Genomic DNA, 24,686 nt, shown 5'->3' on the forward strand with positions numbered 1-24,686 from the left:
ATGGACGCGTTCCAGCATCAGCTACTCACTCTTATTGGGGGTCTGATCTGTTTCTGTGTTCTGGTAAAATGCATCAGATTTATGAAATACATTTTCCCACATACGTGGAGTGCTGTGCCTCAGACTTTCTTTCGGTCGATGGGAGAATGGGCAGGTAAAGGAAACTTCTTTGCCTTCTTTTTCTTGTAACCGAGTGGTAGATCATTAAATTACTAATCAGGAGCAGTTTTCCTTGCATTTCCTTACCCCATCCCTTAAGGACAAACCACAGTTTCCACTAGGTGTGGTTTTCTTAATTTCTTTTTCTTTTCTCCTAGTAACTTTAGGTTTATGAGACAGAAGGTTTTGCATACTTGGTGAGAATAGAAAAATAGTCAAACTGGCAACAGCTCACACACCTGGTGTGAATTCTTTCCCCTTTCCTACTTTTTTTTCTCTACTGCAAATGCTTTTATTTTAATAGCATTGCCTATATCCTCAGTTTCCTGATATGTGAAGCAACTAGTTTATGTCTAGCATATGGTCTCCACTTTTCAAAGCAACTTTTCTTTGTTCCTGGGGATGTTACTCCAGTGGTTTTTGTTGGGTTTTTTTTTTCCAAATTGGTGAGCTATCCTTAATGGTATCGTTAATCAGCCAAATCTACTTCAACCTAAAAACTTCAAAGGCTGCAACTTGGCAGTAGTTTTTAAAAGATATTTTGCATTCTCATAAAATAACAGAAATGTTTAATAAACATCTTCTTCCTACTGATCATTGATGTTTTTCTAAAGCTTGTTAGATTATCAGTATGAAGCAAAAATGAACAGGTATTACAGTTTCTGAGTTCCTGGGCTACATATGTCACTGATGGTGACATCTTGTTAAAATGTGACCCTAACAGTACGTTTGCGCTTCATTCCTTTCGCCTGCATTAAACAGGATTGAATATGTACTTAATAAGCACATCTCACAGTAGATTAGATTGGTAAGAAACGAAACCCACTCCTGTGCAGAAGACTTGCCTGAATAACAGCTGCTTCTGAAGCAATATGTAGGTCTCATTTTGATTTAAGTGAGACAATGACCTCCGTTATGTGTGAGGTAGGGAGCAGAGCATGGGGCTTTCTGTATAAAATCCTTGTTTCCACTGAAGGTTGGGAGACTTGTTTCCTTTAGTGGATCTATTATGCTCAATGTTTTTTATAAACATAAAGTCATCTGGGCCCAGTAAAATTCATGAGAGTTGGATGATTTGCTGCCACATGTGAGCCTGAGAATTATGAAAGTTAAAGCTTGTTTCTCAACAGACACTAGCTTTCCATCTGCAGGTCTGCTAGAAAGCTAAAGATCCACTGCTGCTTCACGGAGGGATCTCTCTTCCCTGTGAAATGAGAGAGTAGTTGCTTTTCTATTGGCAATGAACCTAATAATTCAAAATCACTTTTTCCTCAGTGTTTCTTGCTACTTAAAAGTCCTTATCCACATTTTTTAATATCAGCTTATTTTCCATTTTGCTTTGAAAACTTCCAAGGTTTACCTTGGAATTGCTTTGGTGCTTTCCTAATTAATTTATTTCTTCTTTATTTCTAAGGTGATAAGGATTTTCTTTCCTCTTTGGCATTTGTTTCTGTAAAATTCAAAGTTTAGTGTGCTTTACAAATGCCAAAGCTTGTTTACTTTCCCAGTAACACTAAATCCAGAAGTAAACTTGTGTAGGACAGCTCTGAAAAAAGAGCATTTTATAGATGGTGGCAAGTTTGCTATGATGTTTCCTTACAGACAGATTTTTTTTGTGTGAGAAATTGTTATATTAGCTTTAGTCACCAATAAGTCCTTATCTCCTACCATTCTGCCACCAGCACATAAATGAAAAGCTTGCAAAGCAGAACTTGGAAAAATATGTGTATGGAAGAAAATTCTACTCCCTCTTCGGCAATTGACTTGTTGCTGAGGCAATTGTTGCAATTGACTTGTTGCTTGTTTTTGATCCCACCGAAAATTAAAGTAATAACTATCTATCTAATCTACTGCATTGGGTACATTCCTGTGGGGATGGGTTTGCTTTGAAGACAGAAAACACTAAATGAAGTAGCAAAATGATGAAAAGGTCACAAGGAAATCGATTTTTTTGAAAAATATTGATTCTGTTCTTCAGTAGAGCATTTAGGATGCAAACTCAGATGATACAGAATTCAAAGAAGAACAAGCTAAAGTAGAGCTCCAAATGTAATCTTTATTCTTCTTTTTGCTTTCTCCAGTGGTCACGGGAGCAGGAGAAGGGCTCGGAAGAGCATATTCCTTCGAGGTAAGATAGATTACTTACCCTGAAGTTTATTTTAACAAAATGGCAAATGCTACCTCTTCATCAGTTTCTGCAAGTTAGTAAAATCATTCTAGGATTCAAAGGCACTGTGACAAACACTGTGACAAACACAGTGCTAATCCTTCTGCCCTATATGCAGAATGGTATTTATGAAGTTTTGAAAGGAAACAGGTGCAGCATTTCAGAGGAAAGTAATTCGTTGCACAATGGTCTCATCAGACCAAGGAAATCCAAAAGATTTCACATTGCCTTCCAGGGTAGGAAGTCTCCTAAATTGCCCTCTTTTCCCTGGTTTTGCATCTCATATGTTTTCCGACTTCCAGTGGAGTGGTCCAGGTTTAACATATAAAATGTAGTTTTCTAGCCTTTACACTTGCAAACGCATTTTGAAAGGTGTATCTGAAACCCAAAAAAAGAGGAAGAAATCTCTTTAAATTAACATAAACTGCAGGTTTCAGAAATTATAAGGAAACCTAATGGTTTAATTAAGAATTGGTAGCTCTTGGAGGCCGCAGGAGGAGGGAGGAGCTCTGTGCTGGTCCTGTGGCTGCTACTGTGCAGAGTCACTACACTACAGCAGTCCTTTTCTGTTCACCCATGTTCATCAACACTGAAGGCAGGGTGACCTTGTACTGTCCTGCACCAGCCTTGGTATTAGTGATAGTGGCTGGCTCCTTTTCTAGCAGCTAAACTTCAAGAGAAGGACTTGGGCATGCTTGTTGACGAGAAGCTTAACATGAGCCAGCAGTGTGTGCTTGCAGCCCAGAAAGCCAACCGTATCTTGAGCTGCATCAAAAGGAGCGTGACCAGCAGGTCAAAGGAGATCCTGCCCCTCTACTCGGCTGTCGTGAGACCCCACCTGCAGTACTGTGTGCAGTTCTGGGGCCCCCAACACAAGAGGGACGGGGACCTGCTTGGGCAAGTCCAGAGGAGGGCCATAAAGATGATCAGGGGGGCTGGAGCACCTCTCCTATGAAGACCGGCTGAGAGAGCTGGGCTTGTTCAGCCTGGAAAAGGCTCCAGGGAGCCCTTAGAACAGCCTTCCAATACCTACAGGGTGCCAACAAGAAAGCTGGAGAGAAACTTTTTACAAGGGCATGTAGTGACAGGACAAGGCGGAACGGCTTTAAACAGAAAAAGGAGAGATTTAGATTAGATCTTAGGAAGAATTTCTTTCCTGTGAGGGTGCTGAGGCACTGGAACAGGTTGCCCAGAGAAGTTGTGGCTGCCCCATCCCTGGAAGCGTTCAAGGCCAGGTTGGACGGGGCTTTGAGCAACTTGGTCTGGTGGAAGGTGTCCCTCCTTTTGGCAGGGCGGTTGGAACTGGATAAGCTTTCAGGTCCCTTCCAATCCAAATCATCTTATGATTCTATAATAATAATAATTTAATCAAGAGTTTAGCTGTGATACCATCTGCTCATAAATTGTAAAATATATCTCACAGGAAAGGAAAGTAAGTTGGCTTTTGAATTGATTTACAGGATTAAGCTAGACTTTCAAAGTATGTGCATTGTTTCAGCACCTGCCTCATGATTTTCATTACTGGGAATGGCAATACAATAACTCCTTTTGAAAGTGCATTGAATGTAGAAAGCACAAAGACAAATACCAGGTATTATTGAACATTTGGCATAGTTGTGATAAAGATCACAGGCTTTCCCATGGGAGAGAAGGGAAAATATTGTTGCCTTGTCTACTCACTGAGTTGCTGTAGTGATGGGCAAACTGGAAGGCTCTGACAAATACACAGGTCATGGGGGAATGGGATGCGATTGAGGCAGGGAAAGAAATAGCCAGAAATGCTTAAACGTTTACTTAGCACCACGTGTAGTCATCTGTACATGCAGCTTGCTGAACTCATTTTGTGTGTGAGCACCTGGCGATATTTTATCCATGTGAAGGCTACAGGAACCTGTGAATGTCTAGATCAAAGCCTCTGTGTTAAACCACAACATTGTTTTGCTTCTTTTATGCTGTATGGGTTATGCAAGAGTAAATCCTATTTAAAATGCCAGCTGTAGCATGCAAATGGCTGCTTTTTACCATGAGAAAAACCAAAACAACTACTGTGTAAAAAAAAAAATCACAAACCAAAACAAAAAAAACCCCAAACCCCCAAAAAACTCACAAAAAAACTTGGCTGGAACTGGCTAGATTTCGTGGAACATTTGTTCATTATTTTTGGCTTTTGTGGGATGACTGGAGCGATGTTTATCCATGCTAACAGGTACCTTTCTCCCCAGGTGGTCCCTTTGGTTGAAACTGTGCTCAGCTACTGCTCTGTGGGGCAGATGCCAAGGCCACACCACATGAACTCATAGCTTGGCACATCATCTTGCTGGCTGAGGTCAAAGCACACACTTTTATATGGCTTGTGGATAAATAAATCTGACGCTGCTGTTTTAGTATCTATGTGCCTTTGGAGTTCCTGGCTCAGCACTGCTGTCTTGCTGGTCTGATGTCAGGATATGAAATTCTCTGATGTTCTTCTGGCATTGGTTCCTCTGGTGGTATGGGCTGATGTGATGGCAAGCCTTATTTGATGACCATAGTGTCTGTTCTTCTAGAGTTTGAGCTCTGACACAGTGATGAATTTCTTTCTGACATCCTGAGCTCAGGCATGGGCTGATAACAATACACAAAAATGTAAGGGCTCTACACTTGTTGGTAGAATATGGTACAGGAGACTAAGGAGAGCAGCTCTTGTGTTTTAGAAGGCTAGTGTGATGTGGCTTTCTCTGTCATTTCGTGTGGAAATCCTAGTAGGTGGTTCATTAGGTAAAAGCCAGCAGACTTAGGCCCAGCAGAGATTAAAATATTTACTGGTTCAGTGCCCTCGTTTTCAAGGTTTATGACTAGATAAAGGTCTCTGCAAAGTCTATTAAGCTCAAGAACTGGCTGGGGCTGTGTGAAGAGCCCAGCAGCTGTGAGGTCTCAGAACACCACTTTGTTGGTGCCAGGACAAAAACTTTTTAGAGCAAATTATTGCCCCTTTAGTTTTCTGAGCCTCTATTGAGAGGCAAGCACACACAGAACTTGAGCTTATCCTCTTCTGCATGGAAGTCCAGGCTTCCATGAAGACTCTGTATTTCTAGCACATCAGGGTGCTTCCGAAGGACTTTTTGAACAAAACAACCTTGACCGTTTCACTGACTGCTCTGATGTCAGAGCACTGGGATTTTGGATCTAGTTTGCTATACTTATGTCAAAAGCTAGGTTTCTGTTAGATTTGGTCAGTTAGTTCTTGGGCTGATAGAGTTTAGACTCACCAGACTTATAACAAAGAACAAAAAAAAGGAACAAAACCTAGTGTGCTGTTAGACTGCCACATCTCTACTCAATTGTTAGCATTTCAAGTATTGGTGCAGTCTTTTTTCTTCTGGTTTTCTGATGTAATAACTAGAGATGTGCTTTAGCACATCTTAGTGCTTCAAACATACTGGGTTTATGGATGAGGCCATGCTGTGCTCTGAGATTTATGGTTTAGGCCCTGCACACTTCTCATCTGATGTCAGAGCACAAGCAGGATGTTGGTGGCTTACATGGTCACCATTTTTGTTATTGTTAATAGTTCATAACTCTCTTATATCTCAGACCAGTTCTTGTGCTTCATCAATGTTTTAGCAGACCAGCTTGAGACAGGCACTGCATTGATTTGTTAATACAACAGTTTCTCAAATCTTAAACCATTGTTTCATTTCCTGAAATTCAGCATAGTATTACCAGCAGTATAATACAAGCTAAATATGATGTGAGTTCTTCCATTCCGGTTGCAAACATATTCTAATTTCTCCACTTGGTCTTAGATTTATCCTGGAAATACTGCTCTTCTACTTGTGTTGCACAGGTGCATATCTGACAGAAAGATTGCAGAATTCTTCTGCCCTTTTGTCTCAGTCCTCGTTTGCTGGACCAAAAGAGGTTGAAAGATTTGAATCATAGAGATCCTACAGGTCTGAACCTCAGGCAAAGAAAGAAAAGGGTGAAGCACTGAGGACATGTCAGCTTACTTCTGGAGAAGAATCTCTTTTGTAATGCATAGAAATTTATGATAGACAGCTACAGATCCCATAAAGCATTATTAAGAATTTTAAAGTATTACATCTAAATATTCATGTAGAGTATAACCAATTTACTGGAGTAATGTAGTAATTACATACATGGTTTGAATCTAAAATCTGTGTCTTGCCTTTCATGAAGCTTTATTGTTTAAAAATTTGCCTTAGACTGAGCTGCAAAAACATGCTAGAAAATGCAGAGTGACTATACTAGTTTAATGTAGGTTTAAACTTTTCAGCCGTTAAGTTTGCAAGATTCCAGGATGCAGATCATGCTTGATCTTTCTTCATTATTAGCCCCATTTCTAAATGCTAAGTTGTCATGATTTTTCATGGCTGGAGTCAGCAATAATGATTTTACATTTTGGCAGACTGAGGTGCAGGAGCACTTAAGTCCTTTGCCACTGGGAGTCAGGGTTTCCTAACGCAAGCAGGTTCATGTTACACAGTGCTGGAAGATAGTGCTTGTTCTTAAGCGTGAGGGGCAATACCATCCTCTAACGTCAAAGCCTTTGTATGTTCAGAAAACGTTTTGTGCTAAAGACATCTACACTAAAAGTTACCTTTATTTGAAATGTGGTAGAGTTAAACCTAACTTAACATTTCCTGTGAATGGCCAGGAAATTCTTTTCTAAACAGAGTTCTTTTTGTTTGCTTGAGGGTGCATTTGAATCTCATGGTAGTTATGATGTCCTACAAAACCTATTTCTGAAAAGGGTGTGCATTTTCCATGTGGGCAAGGAAGCAAAAAGGAATAGTCAGGTGCAGGTTTTTTTGCCTTGAGAAATGGCTGCTACAGCGTTATACTTCTGATTAGTCTGGTGTACAGAAGCAAGGGAGAGTCCTCTCACCTGACAGTTAATACTTTGCCACAAACATGCACTTTTAGCTGAAGTACAATGCAATCTTAGCAACAGGAATATTTTTTTACTTAGGTTTTAGGAAGTATTCTTCTGCCTAGTGAAATACAGAGACATAGCTGAGATGATACTGATAAGCCCAGTGAAGCAGAACTTTGTTTTTATTTTGTATATGACATTTGGTGGTATTTGCTTTTGGGTCTGAAGGCACAGAAATTAAAATAATCCCCATCCTAACACTTCCAAGTGGTGGAAAGGAACCAGTGAAACCAGTGACCGTGGAAACGGAGACCATGCCTCCAATTGGAAATGGCTTGAGTCAAGCTTGCTGTGGACAAAGAAAAATCTGCTGCCTGTATGTAGGCAATTAGACTTCTCTTCCCGGGAACTTCAAATGGAGCCCTTAAAACAAGCTTTTGAAACTCCTGAGTGTCTCTAAGTCTGTGCAGCTCTCTTTGGAGCACCAGTCAATTATGTCAGCTGCTCTCCAAAAGCGCAGAATTTTGAACATGGTCTTTGTGCTAAAAACATAAATGGTTGTGGCTGATGCATTTAATAGGCAGTCTTCCCCTTGTACTCTCAATGTAGTGAATTTTTGAACAAAGGCCTTTATTCGTTAACATTCTCTGCACTGTTTCAGAAGAGCCAAACGGGACAAACTTTTTCCCTCAAATAGGTGGAAGCAGAAAGCATTGCAGGGTACCAGCTGCGGAAACGAATGGGTCTTCAGTGTGTGGCCTTCACCAGTTAGTTTCTTCTTCTAAGAAAATCTCGTACTTTCAGATGACATTGGCTTTATCTTAGTGCTCGCTAATCTAGCTCTTTCTCCTTGCTCTCATGGGCATTTTTTTTTTAGTTTCAGCTTTATCTTTTCTTTCTTTATGCACACAACTCCATTTAGCTTCCATTTGTTAATAACCGCATTTCAAAAGCTGGGGCCACTTTTGTCCTTCAGGTTTTACCTCAAACTTTTTAACTGATGGGAATGGGAGGCCTTAGGAAAACAGGAGAAAAACATTCTTTATTTGTTCTGCATTTGTTCTGCACATGGTAATACCAAGCTGACTATAAACAGGCTGCTGTATTAAACAGTGTTCACAGCTATAAACTTCAACTATTGCCAACATCTTTGTAGATGTACATTTGTGTGACTGTATTTTGAGGTTTTAAGTGCAGACTTCACTCCTTTTCCTTGTTTCTTCTTCTTTTTTTTTTTTTTTTTTTTGGTTTGCTGGTGTTTGTTTTTTCTGTTTGGTTTGGGGTGGTTTTTTTGGGTGGGGTTTTTTTGTTGTTGTTGGTTTTATTTTTTAGTTTGCATCTAAGGAAAAAACAGTTAAAATGTTTTATATTTGATTTCTATTAAAAAAAAATGAGTAAAGTCCACTGAATTGGACTTTCATGTTCAAATATGAATACAGTCCATTGAATTGAGCCTTCAATTCAATATATGTAATCTACTTCCTCAGGATAAAAAACTATGAGGATGGAAGGTGATGTTGTAAAATGACTATGGAGTCATCAATATATTTGGGCTCCAAAATCCAAGTAGAAATGAAAATGTCTTTGTGGGAAATGCCACATTGCTTTAACACCCTGCAGACTTTTGTTCATTTGAAATTGGCTCAGATTTTTTATTTTTGTTTATATTATTGGGGTTTGATTGTTGTCTAGCATGTATTTCTTGTAAGGGTCCAAGATTATCCAATGAAGGAGATGTTTTGGAAGACTGTTAGAAGACTCTTTACTCTTTGGCCTGGTTTTAATATCTGCTGTTTGCCCATTAGGCAGATAACAGGTAAATGAAAGCAATTTAAAAAAAAGTCTGTGATTGCTTATATTGCAAAACTGGAAAAAATTGAAAGATTCGTATCACCTTACTGTTTCTTAGCAGGTCCTATATTCCTCTCTTGTAGCTGGCAAAACGTGGATTAAATGTAGTTATGATAAGCAGAACTCTTGAAAAACTGCAGAGAGTGGCCTCTGAAGTTGGTAAGTATTTGTCTCATCTTTCTGTTTAGCAGGGTGGGTTTATAGGGAGCCGGAGGTCTCTTCCCTTGGTACAGTACCTAGTACAGTAGGGCCCCAGCTATTGCTCCAGTACTACACATAATTTTGGTATTACTCTGTTGCTTGAACACTTCTGATCATGGATAGCTTTAAAAATGTATGCTATCATTCAAATAGTGTGAGGGGTTTGCTAAAAAAAGGTGAATGTGGATTCTTTACTGGCTTCATCTGCCTTTAAAATCTGTGGGGCAAAGGAGATGTAACACTAAAGTAATTGGAGGCATCTGTGAAACAGTTTACACTTGGAAAATAAGAGTACCTTTAGGCTAATTCTTGGGCATAGTGAAGGAGGAATAAAATTGAAATCAAGGTTCCTGTCTGATTTTGGTTTTTTTGTTTGTTCATTTTTTTAAGGTTTTCAAGTTATATTTGGTTTTTGATAAAACCGTTAAATAGTTTGTCTTTAGAATTAATGTTCCCTTTCTCTTCTTTGAAGGAAATTAAACATTTACCCTGGGGAATGGCTTGTTAAAATACATTAAAATTCATGGTTAGGTTTTATTTAGAAGTCAAATGAGTTTGTATCCTCCATTAACTTTAAAGATTGCTGTAATCAAGGTTATTCTTCCCACTGTCTCTTTTTCTATACATGGTTTCTACCCACCAGATTCCCTGATTCACAGGTTCTTGTGTGAAACGTGTCACTCTAAGACTACACTTCTGTCAGAAGGAGTTGCCTTTAAGCAGGCTTAACAGCTGACTCCAACAGAGTATCAGGTCCAGTGAGAGCAGGGCATTTCTCAGGGACATGGCAGACTGGAAGTGGGTGAAAAAGTCTGTAAGGTCTGAATCTGCAGCTACTAAAATCAAGGATTGGACCCTGAAATTTTCCATCCAATTTTCCTCCCTTCATTTTTTTTTTCTTTTTCTTTTTTTTTCCCCCAGGGGAAAACTTGTTTTCCCTTGGGAAGCAAGGAGTGTCAGGAGAGGAAAACACCAACTTCTTGTGAGCAGTGATATCTGTGAGATCAATGTGACTATGACCTACACTAGTTCCTTTTAAGTAAAGAGCCATAAAAAATAATTTCTGTGAGAAATAGGTCAGCTCTGGTGTTATTGTAGCATTTCTTTGCAGCTATGGATGTTATAGAATTACAATACTAAAAACCTGAAGAAATAAAAGCTAAAGAGTTTTTATAGTTTCTTTGCATTATAAATTATAACCAGAAGCTAAGAATGGAAATAATAAAATTCCTGACACTAACATACCTAAGTAAAGAAAAAACGTGGTGAAGGGCTGGAAAGATGACATACTGTAAATTCTTCTGGACTATGATTTATCGTAAGGCCATCCACTGGCTACCTTCCTAATTAAGGCCATACTGTGCTGAATTGTGTAGCAGTGTGTGATGAAGGACTTGGCATGTCCTGAAAGGTACTACTGAGATAGCCAGCCCTGCGAACACTCATATGCTTGTGCGACAGTGACCCATGACTTCTTGCATGTCAGGAAGCTTCACTCCCCGCAGCAGTGTTAACCATGTAATCCAAGGCATGGGGAGGTGGATGGTGTGACACCAGGAGCTCAGGCTACATTGATTAGGCTGCGCTATGTTCAACAGAGTTGTGGGCATAAAGATTTTTCCCCAGAGCTTGCTGAAATTGGTGGCAAACCCAAGTGAGGCCTTTCCATTGTTTTCAGTGGATTTTGGCTGAAGCCCAGGGTGACTCTTCTGTTATTTGTTGTGTCAGGTTGGCAAAAAATACATAACAACAAGTAGATTGCACAAACAAAGGGAAAGAGAGGAAGATAGAGAGATGAAAAGCATAGATTATCTGTCCTGGAGGCCACTAAAATCATCAGGGAGCTCTGGATGTGGTCTTATGCTAAAACTTTGTAAATGTTCCACTGATTCCAACTTTCAGACTCAAGCTTTACTGTAATTAAGCTGAGCAGTCATTGTGAAGGAAGAAAAATTAAACTTCCTGTGATGTTATGTGAGTAAATAAATAACAGAAACCAAAGATGCAGCAGGAACTTACCCAGAATGATTATACTGTTTTCACAATTTTCTAACTCTCACTGACTTTCTAAACTGCTGAAACAAGCAGCATCTCCCTGCAAGCAGCTATCACTACCCTGAACTAGGAGATTAGGGCACAGAAAGTGTTTTGTAGGCTATGTGAATTGGTTGCAAGAGTAGACATGTTACTCTTGTTTCCTTTTTCTTAACAGCTACACCATGTATCTTTCTGCAATCAGTTAGACATCATAACTTAAGACTTGCCTCCCTTTTCAAACTGATAACATGATTTGCTAATCATAGTGTCACATTCCATTTGGGTGCTGAATAATATAAATTAAGAGAGTCTAAACTGCGTGTTATTTCAGAGATCTCACTGTTTGGCTTTCCAACTCCTGTAGGCCACAAGTTTGCCTGACAACAGCTCTCAGACCTGGAGCAGGTAGAAATCCACAGTAAGAAAAACATTTCTTTAAAGAAGCACTGGAATTGAAAACCAAATTTCAATCCACTCAGACTGGAAAGCTCTTTTAGAATGAGATAAAAGATAAGAAAGTAATCTTGTGGAAGGCAGAGAGAGAGGACCATTACACCAGATGTACTGCTCATTTGACCCATTTAACACAGTCGTTGTGAATCAAACCATAACACCAAGAGATTAGAAATGATGGAAGGTATTAGCTGCACTCTTCTGTACAGGCAGAGCTAGGTCCTGATTGAGAAGTTACACCTTAGGATCAATATATGAGCCGAATCTATACTGTTTTGCTGTTAATGCCAAACAAACAAAAACCCCCACTTCTGTAAAATATAAAAATTGTTCACAACAAGGGCTTTTGGTTTTGGGGGCTGGTAATGAATTTGGGTTTGGTGGTGCAGGAAGTATTTTATCCACCTCTCCTGCTGAAATTATTCCTGTTAATATTGAATAAAGTAGTGAATAAAAAAATCAAAAAATCACCCCACACGGTCAAGAACCAAATGTGCCTTGCTCCCACTAAGACCTGCAAAGGTGCTAACTTATTTAGCTGTCCCCTCTTATAGGTTGTTCCCAGTCTGCTGTAGTGTGTGTTCTCTGCCTTCTCTTGTCCTTCCTGCTCCAAGAACTAAGCAGGTAGCAAGCTGAAATCACTGATTAGCATAGTACAACTGACTTGGCACATCTGTCCTTCATCCTCAAGGGCTGTTAAAATGCCTGTTGTGTCCTGCTGACCCCTTGAGGTAAACTGCTATTGCTCAAGACTGTTTTCCCAATCTGCACTACTCCATAACAGAGGACTTGAGGGTCTTGACCGATTTTCTGAGTGCTCTGGTAACTAGTAACAACTTTTTTGTTTATTCATTTGGGTTTTTTGTGGCGTTTTGTGAGGGGTTTTTTTTTTTGTTTTTTTGTTCTTTTGAGGGGGACATGTGTTTGGTTTTGTTGGGTTGGTTTTGTTTGTTTGTTTGATTTTGTTAATTTCGTTTTGTTTTTCATTGAGTTTGTCTTCAATGGTATTTTCTACCAGCATTTGCAGTTCTGCTTTTACGCTCATTCTTTTTATTTCTTCCATGCTTTCCTGTTATTTCTGAGACCAAGATATCTTGTATTTCTGAGGAGATACATTTGTCCAAAAAGCTTTCAAAATTCAGCCAGAACTTGTGCTTTATAATTTAACAGAATGTTTTTTTATTTCTGCCCAGTCTTAGGTTGTTTTTTTTTTTTAACTTCTTTCTGTTGTTCAATAACTTCTAATTTTGCTCTGTTCTCTGCAAATTTCCACTGAATATGAATGCCACCTTAGCCTAAGCACTTCTCGCTTCATGACCTGTGGCCAGCAGGGATAGGGAGATGATCCTTCCCCTCTACTCCGTCCTGGTGAGGCCACATCTGGAGTACTGTGTCCAGTTCTGGGCTCCTCAGCACAGGAAAGACATGGAACTACTGGAGAGGTTCCAGCAGATGGCTACAAAGATGATTAGGGGTCTGGAGCATCTCTCTTATGAGGAAAAGCTGAGGGAGCTGGGCCTGTTTAGTCCCCAGAAGAGAAGGCTCGGGAGGAATCTGATCAATGTATACAAGTATCTTAAGGGCGTGTGTCAAGAGGATGGTGCCACTCTTTTTAGTGGTGCTCAGTGACAGGAGAAGTGGCAACAGGCAAAAAATGAAATACAGGAAACTCCATCTGAACATGTGGAGGAACTTCTTTACTTTGAGAATGACAGCACTGCAACAGGCTGCTCAGAGTGCTTGCGGAGTCTCCTTCTCTGGAGACATTAAAAACCCACCCAGATGCAATCCCATGCGACCTGCTTTAACAGGAGGTTTGGACTAGATGATCTCCAGAGGTCCCTTCCAACCCCAGCTATTCTGCGATATTTAAGTTTTGCCATAGTACTTCAAAAGGGTCTCTTCTTTCTAAAAAAATCAGTTCTTGCGTCACTCGGGCATTTGTTTTGTAACCTCAGGTTTTCAGGAGATCTTCATAACTCTCTAAATAGAAAGGGAGAGTTTCTGGCACATTACATGTCCTAACCAACTTCATGCTTCATCCTGATTTATTCTCTTCTTGATAAATTTCAAAAGGCAGTACATTATCCTATCTGACAAGTGGGATTCCCAAGTGGTCTGAGGTCAGAAGGCCTCAGATGTATCCTTCTTAATGATACATTTTATAACAAATTGGATTAAACAACTCAGCTCAAGTTTTTAATTTTACTAAAATTAGTTTTCTCTTCATTTTTAACACAGGCAATAACCTGTTTTGATGTTTGAAAACCTAGGCTTTTTGTTTCTGGCATGCTTAAGACTTTTCAAAAGAGTTAGAATGGCTTGTGTATTCAAAGACTGTCATAAATCTTTGTTGCAGAGAGGGATAGACATAAGAAACATTGGAAATTATTTTTTGGCTCTCTCCTTTGCAGAACTGTTATCATTTTCTGAAGGGCTATCCCTGGATAATTAATTTATCAGCATGATAGTTTTATTGTCTTTTAATATATTGTTTTATTCTTAAATGAGACAGAGGAAAGCCATCTGGAGTACTTGTTTGTTGGCTGATGGTGCTGGTTGCAGCAGTACAGTTCTGTACAGATGAGGGGACACAGACAAAGTCCAAATGTTTTGTTTGATCCTCATTTTTATGTTGCTCTAGTTTTGGCTGCCCTTCTGATTGCCTTCAAGAAAGATGGCCACAACATCACTATACTTTTTAAGACCATCTCATTTTGTTTATAGATCTCTTCAACCACAAAGTCACCATAGGTGTCTGCTCCAGCTGTTGCTCTGTTCTTTCCCACTTGCTGCATTTACACTCACAATGCCTTTTTCTTTATAGTTGTACCATTCCCCAACCTGGGACCACGAGGGGGTCTTTTGACTCTAGAGTTGCTTTTATAGGTTGAAGGTTCAAAGGATGTTTTGTCCCTTTCATACACACAACCACAGGTTGGAAAGAGGGCAAGAAAAAGGGCAGTGTGCATTTCAGATCTGGAGTCGGAGCACCTGCTCTTTCCTCTGAGTGCTTGCATTACTTGAGTAGTATAAGGTGGTCAAGAATTGCAGCATATCAAGGATCAAGGAGGAACAACTGGAAGGGAACAGCTTTCTCTCATCCTCCAACAGAGGCTGTGTTTTGTTGCAAACTGACCTCCTGGACCCGAAGCCAGCTTTGTGCCAGCCTTGCTTTCTGGTGGGAGCTGGTGCAAGGCCTCTTCCTTAGTTCTCAATGTTCAACAAGGGGTAAGGCAAGATTACTGTGTAGAAATTAGCAAGTGTGATTCCTATTCCAGGCAACGCTCTCCGTTGCCTGTATGATAAAATCAGCCTCCAAGCAAGCGGAGGCAGTTTCCCAAATAAGACTCATGCACCTGAATTCCTGCCACTTGCAGCAAGTCTGCAATCCAATTGTCTATTGACATTTCTAAGCTTCACCTGTCACTTTCAGCAAACTTCATCTGGATTTGAGGTTGCCCATAAAACTTGAAAGCAGGTTTAGTAGCAAGAATTTACAATGTGAACATCTAGTTAGAAAAGACCTTACTGGGCCCCTTTAAAGGAGAATCTTGCCTTTAAAAATGAGTAAATAGGAGGCTCTACCTCTTTTCCTCATGAAACTTCATTGAAATTATGAACAGCAATAAATCAGCTGCTGAGAAAAATGGTAATGTACAGCTGGGCTTCACTCTTGCATAGCAATGACACTGGAAAAATCACACACATTTCCCTTTCCCTTCTGTGTAAATTGACCTTGTAAAATGCAAGCTATAGCCTCCCTAAAATGCCTTTTAGTCCTGCAAAATCCTGGCGAAGGTTCAGCCTAGGGGAGTGAAAATGTCAAAACAAGAGAGGAATTGTTTGAAAATAATGCAGAAAATACTGTATCACATTCAGCCCTGTTTTCTCCTCATCCTACATAAAAAGACAAGCTCTGCTTGTTAAAATGTTCGTCCTATACATGGAAACACTTCTAAACCATATATAAGCAAAATTGTGCTTAAATAGAAGAGCTGGCACCCACATTCACTTGCCTAACATGTGCTGACAGTGTTCATTTATAAATATTATGATAACCAGAGGAAGAAGTCCTGTATTGTTTATTTCTGGGATTTTTTTCCTTACTGAAGGACCAAATGGTGTTTAGATTTCGTAAGGGAACTTCCATGGATTTCAGGGCATAAATTCATCCTATATTTGCCAGGCCATTTCTCTGAAAACAACTGGATACAGTGGGAATGCTTTGCTTGTGTTGTGGTATTTCTGAAAGTGAGAAAGTTGAAACAATCACATACTGTACAGCAGGCATTACTAAATGAGACATCTGATTGTTTCTCTTTTTACTTAATTATAGCTCTCCCTCTCTCTGAGTAGATACAATAGGGTTTTCAATTTTTTTTCTTTCCTTAATTACAGAGCAAACCACAGGTCAAAAGGTGAAGGTTATAGAAGCTGATTTCACTAAAAATTCAGTATACAAGAACATTGAAGAAAACCTGCAAGGCTTGGATATTGGTGTTCTAGGTGAGTCATTAAGATCTGTTAATTGAAGAGTACTTTATGGCTGCAGTGTATTAAACAGAGAATTGCATAAATGACGTGTCATAAGAACTTGTTAGCCAACATTTAAAACCAAGCATACAGCTGCCTAATGCATTTGAGCATTACTTACCATAAACAAGTTTTAAAAGTGAGTTAGGATTCTCCAAAGGCTTCCCGTTTCTCTGTGCAGTGGCTTCTCCACTGTGAAACCTCTTCTGCTACTTTACAAACAGCATTCAGCTTGTGGGGTGACTTCTTCCCTACTTGGCCTCAATAAAATAATTTTCACTCTTGGTTGTTTTACAGCTATGTACAATTCTTATATTCAATCTGAAATGAGCTTGTGGCTAACACTAATTGGTACGATCAAGGCAGCAACAATGAAAACATGTTTTTTTGGGGGGGCTTCTTTGGTTTTGGTTTTGCTTTTTTGTGAAGAAAATAATCCTTTTAATAATGAAACAAATGAAACAACAAAACCCACAAACAAACAAACTCCCAAACTGTAGCAACAGACTGGCTTTCCATTCCCTGAAGTCAGGACTGATTAGTATTGATGACTTCAGTGAGAACAAGACTCGATGTTAAACAGCATTTCTATTCACATACAGCTCAAAAGCTTCTGGGTCTTGAGGAGAAGCCAATTGTTTAACTAGCTGAACTATGCATTTTGTCTAGATTTGGTTCTTATCATTATATTTCCTTTGATTAGTTAACAATGTTGGAATGCTTCATAATCCTCTTCCGTGCCGTTTCCTTAATGGATCAGACATAGATGAGGTAGGATTACTCTGTGGGTTTCTACTTTCCATAGAACAATGAGGAATTCTAATTCCATTTAACAAGGGACAGATTCTGCCCCTGCTACAATCGGTGTGTATTTAACAGTTCAGTTAAGTGGAAAAAGAACTGGGCCTGAAAGAGCATATTTTGATTTGGTTTTAATGCTTGGAAGAGCTTACAAGAGACAAACAATGGTCGATAACAGCTAAACTGCAGCAAGCACTCAGTGATAGAAGGAAGAACGTGCAGCTGGACAGGTTGTAGGGGGGATCAGCAGCCCCTCTGGCTCAGTGCTCACTTGTAATGTAACAGGGTCCAGCCTTGTCACAACCACAGCTGAAGTATTAGGTTATTGTTAGTATTATGAAAGCTTACTTTCTTTGGAGCACCATCGCTTAAGTATGCGAAAAAAATGAAAAACTAAACCTCATTTAAATACTTTTGGGAGGAGTTAATTAATTTACACATGCAGAATAGTTTGACGGGATTTAGGATGCGATCACGTTTTTCATTTGCTTATTATTATTTACCTCTATAATATTAGCCATGAAAAATAACCAACCCAGAATTTCTAAATGTATTTCTTGCTGGAACCTGTTTTGGGATCCAGTCAGCCTATATGTTATAATCTGTTACAGATCAGAGATCCCCAAGCAGGCTTCTTCACTCAGAGCTGCAGCCATATGATGGCATCTCTGCTTATGACCTGTGTTTGATGCTGGTCTTAGGAGGATATCTCTACATGGCAGTGCTGTTGCTGCACAGTGAGCCTCTGTCACTGAGAACCACTAAGTTTCTGCCTGGTACCTCTGCGATTTGTTGCTTGTGTGCATCCATCTTGGTTTGCTACTGCCATCACTGCTCAGACTTCCAGGTTTCTCCACGTGCAACAGTGTGCCTGGGCAAAATGGAGGGCATGGCACCAAAGGGATGAAAAGCATAATTGAACACCATGTTTAAAATAACATCAATCAGGATTTACTTGGCTTTGGCTATCCCACATCCCAGGCACAGCCAGCGACTATCTGGGGCAAGCTATGCAGCTCTAAAAGCAACTGCCTTACTAGAAGGCTTTTCAGTTGGAATTTTTAGCTTTCTTACCTGGGTAAGCTACAAACTCTCTGAAGTTAACTGTGAACTGTTCTCTTGCTTCCTGCAGAGCCTTGTCAACTGCAACATTATTTCTGTTACAAAGGTATGTGACGCACGTGCATGTATGTTACATCTGCAATGCATTTTATTGGGAAAAGAATTTGTCCCACACAAGAGTGACCAACTAGCTTTCCTGTGTATTTTCATTTAATTTATCAGCAGACAGTAATTTTGAGCAGGAAGGTCAGCGTTATTTTAAGGGCCGTGTCTGCTTCTAGTGCCTATGAAATATTTTGCTCAGAGCTTCCTGGAAACATTTTAACACAGTTCTTGAAACATATTGTTCCACTGCATCTGAAACATGTTGCAAAACCATGTTTGCTTTGGTAAACAGGTTCATGTCAGAGTCAAAATCTTCAAGACAAGAAGATCTGTAGTTTGGCTTTTTTTGTACTGTACTCTTGGTTTTTTTTTTTTGGGGTTTTTTGGTCACAATTCTGCAAAACCAGATTTAAATTTTTTTTTAATTAATTTTTATAATAGTATTTCGATTAATTTAATTAATATTTTACAGAATATTTAGTATCAGTGAAACACAAAAAACTTAAGGAGCTGATGCCCAGTTCTGTACTTTAACTCTTGGTTCTAATTTTGGTTGGCTGCTTCCCTACAAGAACAGTTAGTAGTTAGTATTTCTTGCTTTCCACCCCTGATTAAGATTTGTACTGCTCTGCTGTTTGCAAGCAGCATGTTAACACAAACAAGAGCAGGGCAAGAGCTGTGTAGTTCATCTCAACCTTGGCTAATGTCTTTCTAAACATGGCATGAAAATTATCTACCAGGTGTTCATCTGTCTTTGGCTAGCAAACTTTATATCCCAAATTTGTACTGCTGCTTAATGACTTCAGATAATAAATCATGTAATATCAGTCAATTGAAACAAATTCTTCCATAAGGTAGTTTGGTGAACTTTCTGCTCCCAGGTTTCATTCTATTTACATGTCAAAATAATAGAAGTATCTGCAATACCTGAATGCTATATATACACACCACACAAAACCAGGCAAATATTCTGTACCCTCTCATTCCAGACAAAAAAAGTGTCTCCATTTATCATTTCCCTCTTTACATATACCTCAGAAGCCACCTCTTCTGCTTCGCCAGGGCCTGGGGATTCCTTTCTCCCACTGCTGCAACACGTCCTTTTCAGTCTTCCATGAACATCCACCTTCCTCCAAAACACAAAGAAGAAATCATGCTCCTAATCAGCATTCCTCATGGTTAGGTCCAAATCACCTTCTGTTTGTTCTCTCCCTGCCCTTCTCCCTGCGTCAATTCCTGCCAGAATCCTGCTCACCACTTCCTGCATTGGGATGCTCAAGCTTCAGGTATTCCTGACTCTCACAGATGTCAGTGGGATTTGCAGCACTGCAAAAACAGGACCTTTGGCATGTTTTCCACTTAACTTGGAAATGTGCCTTTACCCAAGCTGATGTGGCCCACCTGCATTATCACCTTTTCTGAAAATGAAGCTCGTGAACCCAACCATGCTCCTGCTACCTTGTTGTGCACAATGACACTATCAAAAAATAGGGAACTAACAAGAACTGAATTAATCTGCATCATTTATTTGCACTAGTTTTCATTACTAAAATTCTAAAGCTATTTTGGTGGCAGGGAAAAAAAAAGAAAAAAAGTTGTCTTTTCATGATTTTCTGCTATTTCTGAAGCCAGCAGCAAAAACGAAAAACCACTATGAAGTTGACTTTCTCCTTACAGTTATAATTCAGTAGTGAAGAATGACAAAATTCAGAAACTGTTGAATAAGCAAAGACTTTCACTGCTTAGAAGACTAATCTTTGGGGTTTTGGGGTTTTTTTTGGTTTGGTTTTTTTGTTTTTTTTTTTTTTTGTTTTTTTTTTTTGACAATTCAGATGATTTGCAGGGTATTAACATTTTTAAAACGTTTTCCAAAACTTTGAATGTGCTTGGGCAAGTGGAACATCTTGTGAATAAAACAAGATTAGTTTAAAAATACAATCAGAAAGAGGGAGAATGGATATAGTTCTTAACACACTTGTCTTACAGATGACAAAAATGATTTTGAAACAAATGGAGTCAAGGTAAAAATAATTTTTTCCTAGAACTTATAATAGCTTTCAGCTGCTACCTTCAGTTTATTCAGTGGTAGCTGTGCTTTTTCATTGTTAACTTCTCCACTTTTACAGTATGTCGATCAGAAAGATTTCTTCTGCTGCTGTTAGTGCTGTGTGAATGGATGATAGGAACTGCCACAAATTGTCAGTCAACTGTAGAACAGGACAAAAAATATAAAACATAGGCCTGTGTGCAGTAAAAATACGGAGGCGTTGCAGAAATAAAATGGTGCGTGATGGCTCTGGTTAAGCAAGAAATGGCATTTGAATATAATGTCGTATTCTTCTAAGAGTGGTAGCTGTGCTTGGAAAAATGCTTTTCAAGCTCTGGAAATACCTGTACTACATCAGAGAGATTAATTCAGCTATGCAATTAAGGATCCCTTTTCTCTTTTTAATACAATGTGTAATTTAGACATAGGGGTCCTTAAAGGAGAAGTTAAGGTCTTCAGATAGAGCTTCTAGAAAACATCATTAACTACTGCATTTTAGAGACTAGTGCATGCTTTTTGTTTTGGCAACAAAATAAGCTCTTACTGTTTAATTGTTGTGGTTTGCTTTATTCCTGGTTGTTGCTGAATGAATTGTTTTTAGTGATTTGTACAGGGAATTGTGAATAGGAAAGCTAAAACAACAGATGCCAGGAGCAGGAAAAAGAATGTGCTGGCTAACGAGCAAAGGGGACAGACCAATTACTTAGAAGCATAAAATCTTTCCTCTGATGGCATTTTTTTTCTCTGTTAGATGTACAATAGCATGTACAATGTTCCCATGGTTCTGATTGCACGAGGCATTTAAATTTCGCTTATGACATTATTCCTAGCTGGTTTAGAATTAATTGCACCTAACAAAACCATAAAAAATGGGTCTTTTGAAAGTGTAGTCTATAGTATAATAGGAGATCTATGCCTTCTCAGGAAATAAAGTTGTTTTCCACTTGTGTAGTCTTATACTACAAAACTGTCAAATGTAAACTGAATGTAACTATTTAAATTGAATTTCAGACGGAAAGGTCTTATTCTGAATCTGTCCTCTGGTCTGGGTACTTTCCCTTGTCCACTATACACAATGTACTCAGCTTCTAAGGTAAGTCTTTCATGTTGCTTTATAAAGAAATCCCCACCAAGTGTTTACCAAAACATTTCTATCAGCAATACAGGGACAAGTTTTCAGGATTTAAACCAGTATTGCGCCACTGAAATAATGAAGTAGTGTAAATTAGCACTAGTCTAGAGCTAAGAATCAGGGAAGCTATGTAGATGAAATCCAGCTGAAGATATGTTGATCACTAGAACAGAATTTGCCTTTGCTTAAATAGTGTTATACCAGTGCCTGCAATCTGTCCTCATTCTGGGAATTGATGACTTTCTCTGGGCTGTCTTAGCTAGTTTACTCAAAACTGTAGATGCACAAAAGTGTTAGGTTTTGCTTATGGAACCAAGAATAAAATTCTTGGTAGCTGGGTGGTGAGTTGCCTAACTTCACAGATTTCACTTTAAAATTTTGCTCTGAATTTAAACCCCAGAGCTTATAAAAATGAGGAGTAAATGATTTTTACTGAAACTCCATAAGCAACTTGCTCAGCTCAGGTTTGCTTCAAAAGAAAAATTCCAACAATATTTGCTTGAACATAAAGTTCATGTTGGTAAGAAAAAGCTAATTATTCTTGGTAAGAAAATTGGGTATTCCATTTCCTTTTTCTCTTTTAATGTAAGGTTCTCATTCCTCCAAACTTGAACTACATTTAAACCAGACAATTTTAGTTCCTTAAAGTTTAGTTAACATTATTTCAAAGTGATATAGTACATTGTTTGTATTATTTTTGCTTTTTTCATTCTTGGGTACCTTATACCTTTGTTTCTTTTTAAATGGACTTTTTTTTTTTTTTTTTTTTTTGTAATGCCGTGAAAGAAAACTCTTTTTTATTTGTCAGTGTATTGATGTTTCATGCAATAACACAACACCATGGGTTTTTAAATTGTAAGACCCATCAAATGATGACTTTGAAACACTGTCATTTTTCCTCTTTAGTAGGACTTTTATATTTCTAATTACAGAGGAATAATGCAAGATTGTCAAGTTTCTGAATATTTCTCAAACATCTGACTCCTAAAATCTGTCTTGAGAGACACTCAATTTCTACACAAATAAATTAGTATATGTGTACTCTTCATGGTGTACTCTTAGAAGGATAGAGCTTAAAGGCTGAAGCTAAAGAACCCCCAAATTCCCAAATACCAGACTTTGAAAATCCTATTTGTAGGCTGTGCTAATAGTTATACACTGAAAACATGAGTTGTATTTTGTTCCTCTTTTTTATTGCAAGACAGGAGTGTAAGCATTGAACTGGGAGGGCAGGTGTCAGTCAGAGCTGAGAGCCACATGAAACTATAGAGAGAATGAATGGAACTCAGATATTTACATTGCTGCATTTTCACAAATGTAACAAAGCTTTCAGCCCAGTCAGAAGCAGTACTTGTTTGATGTCTGGCTTGAGTCAACACCAGGCTCCATCTTTACTGGTGCAGATCAGAGTCAATCTTGCCATTGCTCATGTGCACCAGCAGAAACTGTGTCTTGAAAAGTTTGTTTCTGTGTTTTTTCGTCCCTGTTCTGTGCCTTAGGTTGTGTGATGCTTGGCCTTTTTTGTTAAGGACCTGTTCGCATAGATTTGTGAGTATATGTGAAAGTACTGGTTTTCCATGTTAATGTTATTTTATTATTTTTTTTTTTTTTGTTTTGTTTTGTTTTATTTTATTTTATTTTATTTTGTTTCATTTTATTTTGTTATATTTTAGGCTTTTATAAGCACTTTCTCCAAAGCACTACAGGCAGAATATAAGGCAAAGGGAATTATTATACAGGTAATGCTATATCTTGCTTTATTTCTTTAATTTTAACAAATTCTTTAAGGATGTCTGAGATGCCTAAATCTGTATAATGTTGCCATCCTTGGTAAAGTGCTGGGTGACCCTGTGAAAGCTCTGTCTCCTCTCTGTATGCAGCTTCTCCCCTTATTTCACCATGATATCATTATGTATTCCACATAGTGCCTTAATGCATTACAAATATGTGTCATAATTTGTCAGATGCTATGGGATACTGCAGAGTGAATGGCCCTATGTAAATGTTAGATGACATTACATTGTTGTTATGATTTCTTGTTTTAGGTAGTGACTCCTTATGGTGTTTCTACTCCAATGACAAGGTACCAAAAACCTGGTTTTATTACAAAGACAGCAGAAGAGTTTGTGAGCGAATCACTGGAATATGTCACATTTGGAGATGAAGTTTTTGGATGTTTAGCCCATGAAATGCTGGTAATTGAATTTGATAGTGCGTAAATGGGTCGCAAAGGCTGAACCAAAATTGTCTGGGCTCAGCAAGTTCTTCTGGCTGACTTCAGGGGCCTTAAGGTTGGACATAAATAAGAAACAGTGAATAGGTTGTTGAGGCTTATATGGCACCAGTAAACTCTGAAGGGAGGAATACACAAGCAAAGCATAGTTACCAGTACAGTGTGGCTTTCTCCACTCTTGTGTGTCGAGCTGAGCTCAGTTTGATATCTGATTCTGCTTTCGCGAGCTGCCAGTTTTCATGACACTCTAAAGAATAGTTCTGAGACCCCTACTCTTTTACAGACATTGGCCAGCAGATTCAAAAGTTATTAACGGGGAAGGGGAAAAACATAAAAACAGACTGTGCTTAAACATAAACATAATTTCCTTAGGATAATAAGCTAACAAAAATAGGATAAATATTTATACATGGCAGCTATTAATGATGAGCATTAAATGAAAGTATAGGGAAGAGAACATATTTGCTGAAAATTGAGGGGAATGAACATTACTCTTTAAGAGAAACATGCACACTGAAAGTATAAAGTAAAAGCTTTTGCTTTTCTATTACTTTTCTGAACGCTTACTTGATTTCTTTTGAGAGGTTTTTATAACCCTTTGCCTTTATATTGTTTTTGCTTGGTTATTCTGAAGGCACGTGTCCTGCAGTTTGTCCCTTTATGGGTATTCCACAGCAACAGATTTCAAGAAGCAGTCTTGCACTCATTTACCAGTTATCTAAAGAAGAGGTGGAGGAACCCAAATCCTTAACAGTCATTTTTCTGGAAGAAGTGCAATGCAGAACCCCAGCACAATGTATTTTGCTGTGTCTCTGTGTGTGAATGTAGAAGGAATCAATCAGCTTGAGCCATAACTCCATTCAAATCACCTGTCAAGTGATAAGTGATTATTTGATCCAATGAATCTATTAAGTATATTCATTCCTGTCCTTTTGCAAAGACTTTAAAATTTGCTAGAGCTGTTCCAATGACTTCTGTAAGCTTTATATAGATACTTAGAAATTTATGCTACTATTTTCACATTAG

At 38.7% G+C, this 24,686-nt stretch overlaps 1 protein-coding gene across 1 annotated transcript; it reads left to right on the top strand.

The window, feature by feature from the left end:
• Positions 1–24,686, top strand: HSD17B3 (hydroxysteroid 17-beta dehydrogenase 3). The gene is made up of 11 exons (XM_030470111.1): positions 1–154; positions 2,241–2,287; positions 9,137–9,212; positions 16,146–16,253; positions 16,984–17,051; positions 18,214–18,249; positions 20,235–20,269; positions 21,307–21,388; positions 23,101–23,166; positions 23,473–23,622; positions 24,295–24,686. Exons 1-11 carry the CDS (start codon positions 1–3, stop codon positions 24,409–24,411), a joined length of 939 nt encoding a protein of 312 aa, XP_030325971.1. The 3' UTR covers positions 24,412–24,686.

This window comes from Strigops habroptila, chromosome Z (genome assembly GCF_004027225.2).
Source record: "Strigops habroptila isolate Jane chromosome Z, bStrHab1.2.pri, whole genome shotgun sequence".
In the NCBI taxonomy this organism is placed as follows: Eukaryota; Metazoa; Chordata; class Aves; order Psittaciformes; family Psittacidae; genus Strigops; species Strigops habroptila.

What these genes read in the sequence shown, in the direction of transcription:
- HSD17B3 (XM_030470111.1), top strand. Translation starts at nt 1, where the DNA reads ATGGACGCGTTCCAGCATCAGCTACTCACTCTTATTGGGGGTCTGATC. An exon ending in GTCGATGGGAGAATGGGCAG is followed by an intron (nt 155 to 2,240) that starts GTAAAGGAAACT and finishes TGCTTTCTCCAG; the next exon opens with TGGTCACGGGAGCAGGAGAA. An exon ending in GAAGAGCATATTCCTTCGAG is followed by an intron (nt 2,288 to 9,136) that starts GTAAGATAGATT and finishes CCTCTCTTGTAG; the next exon opens with CTGGCAAAACGTGGATTAAA.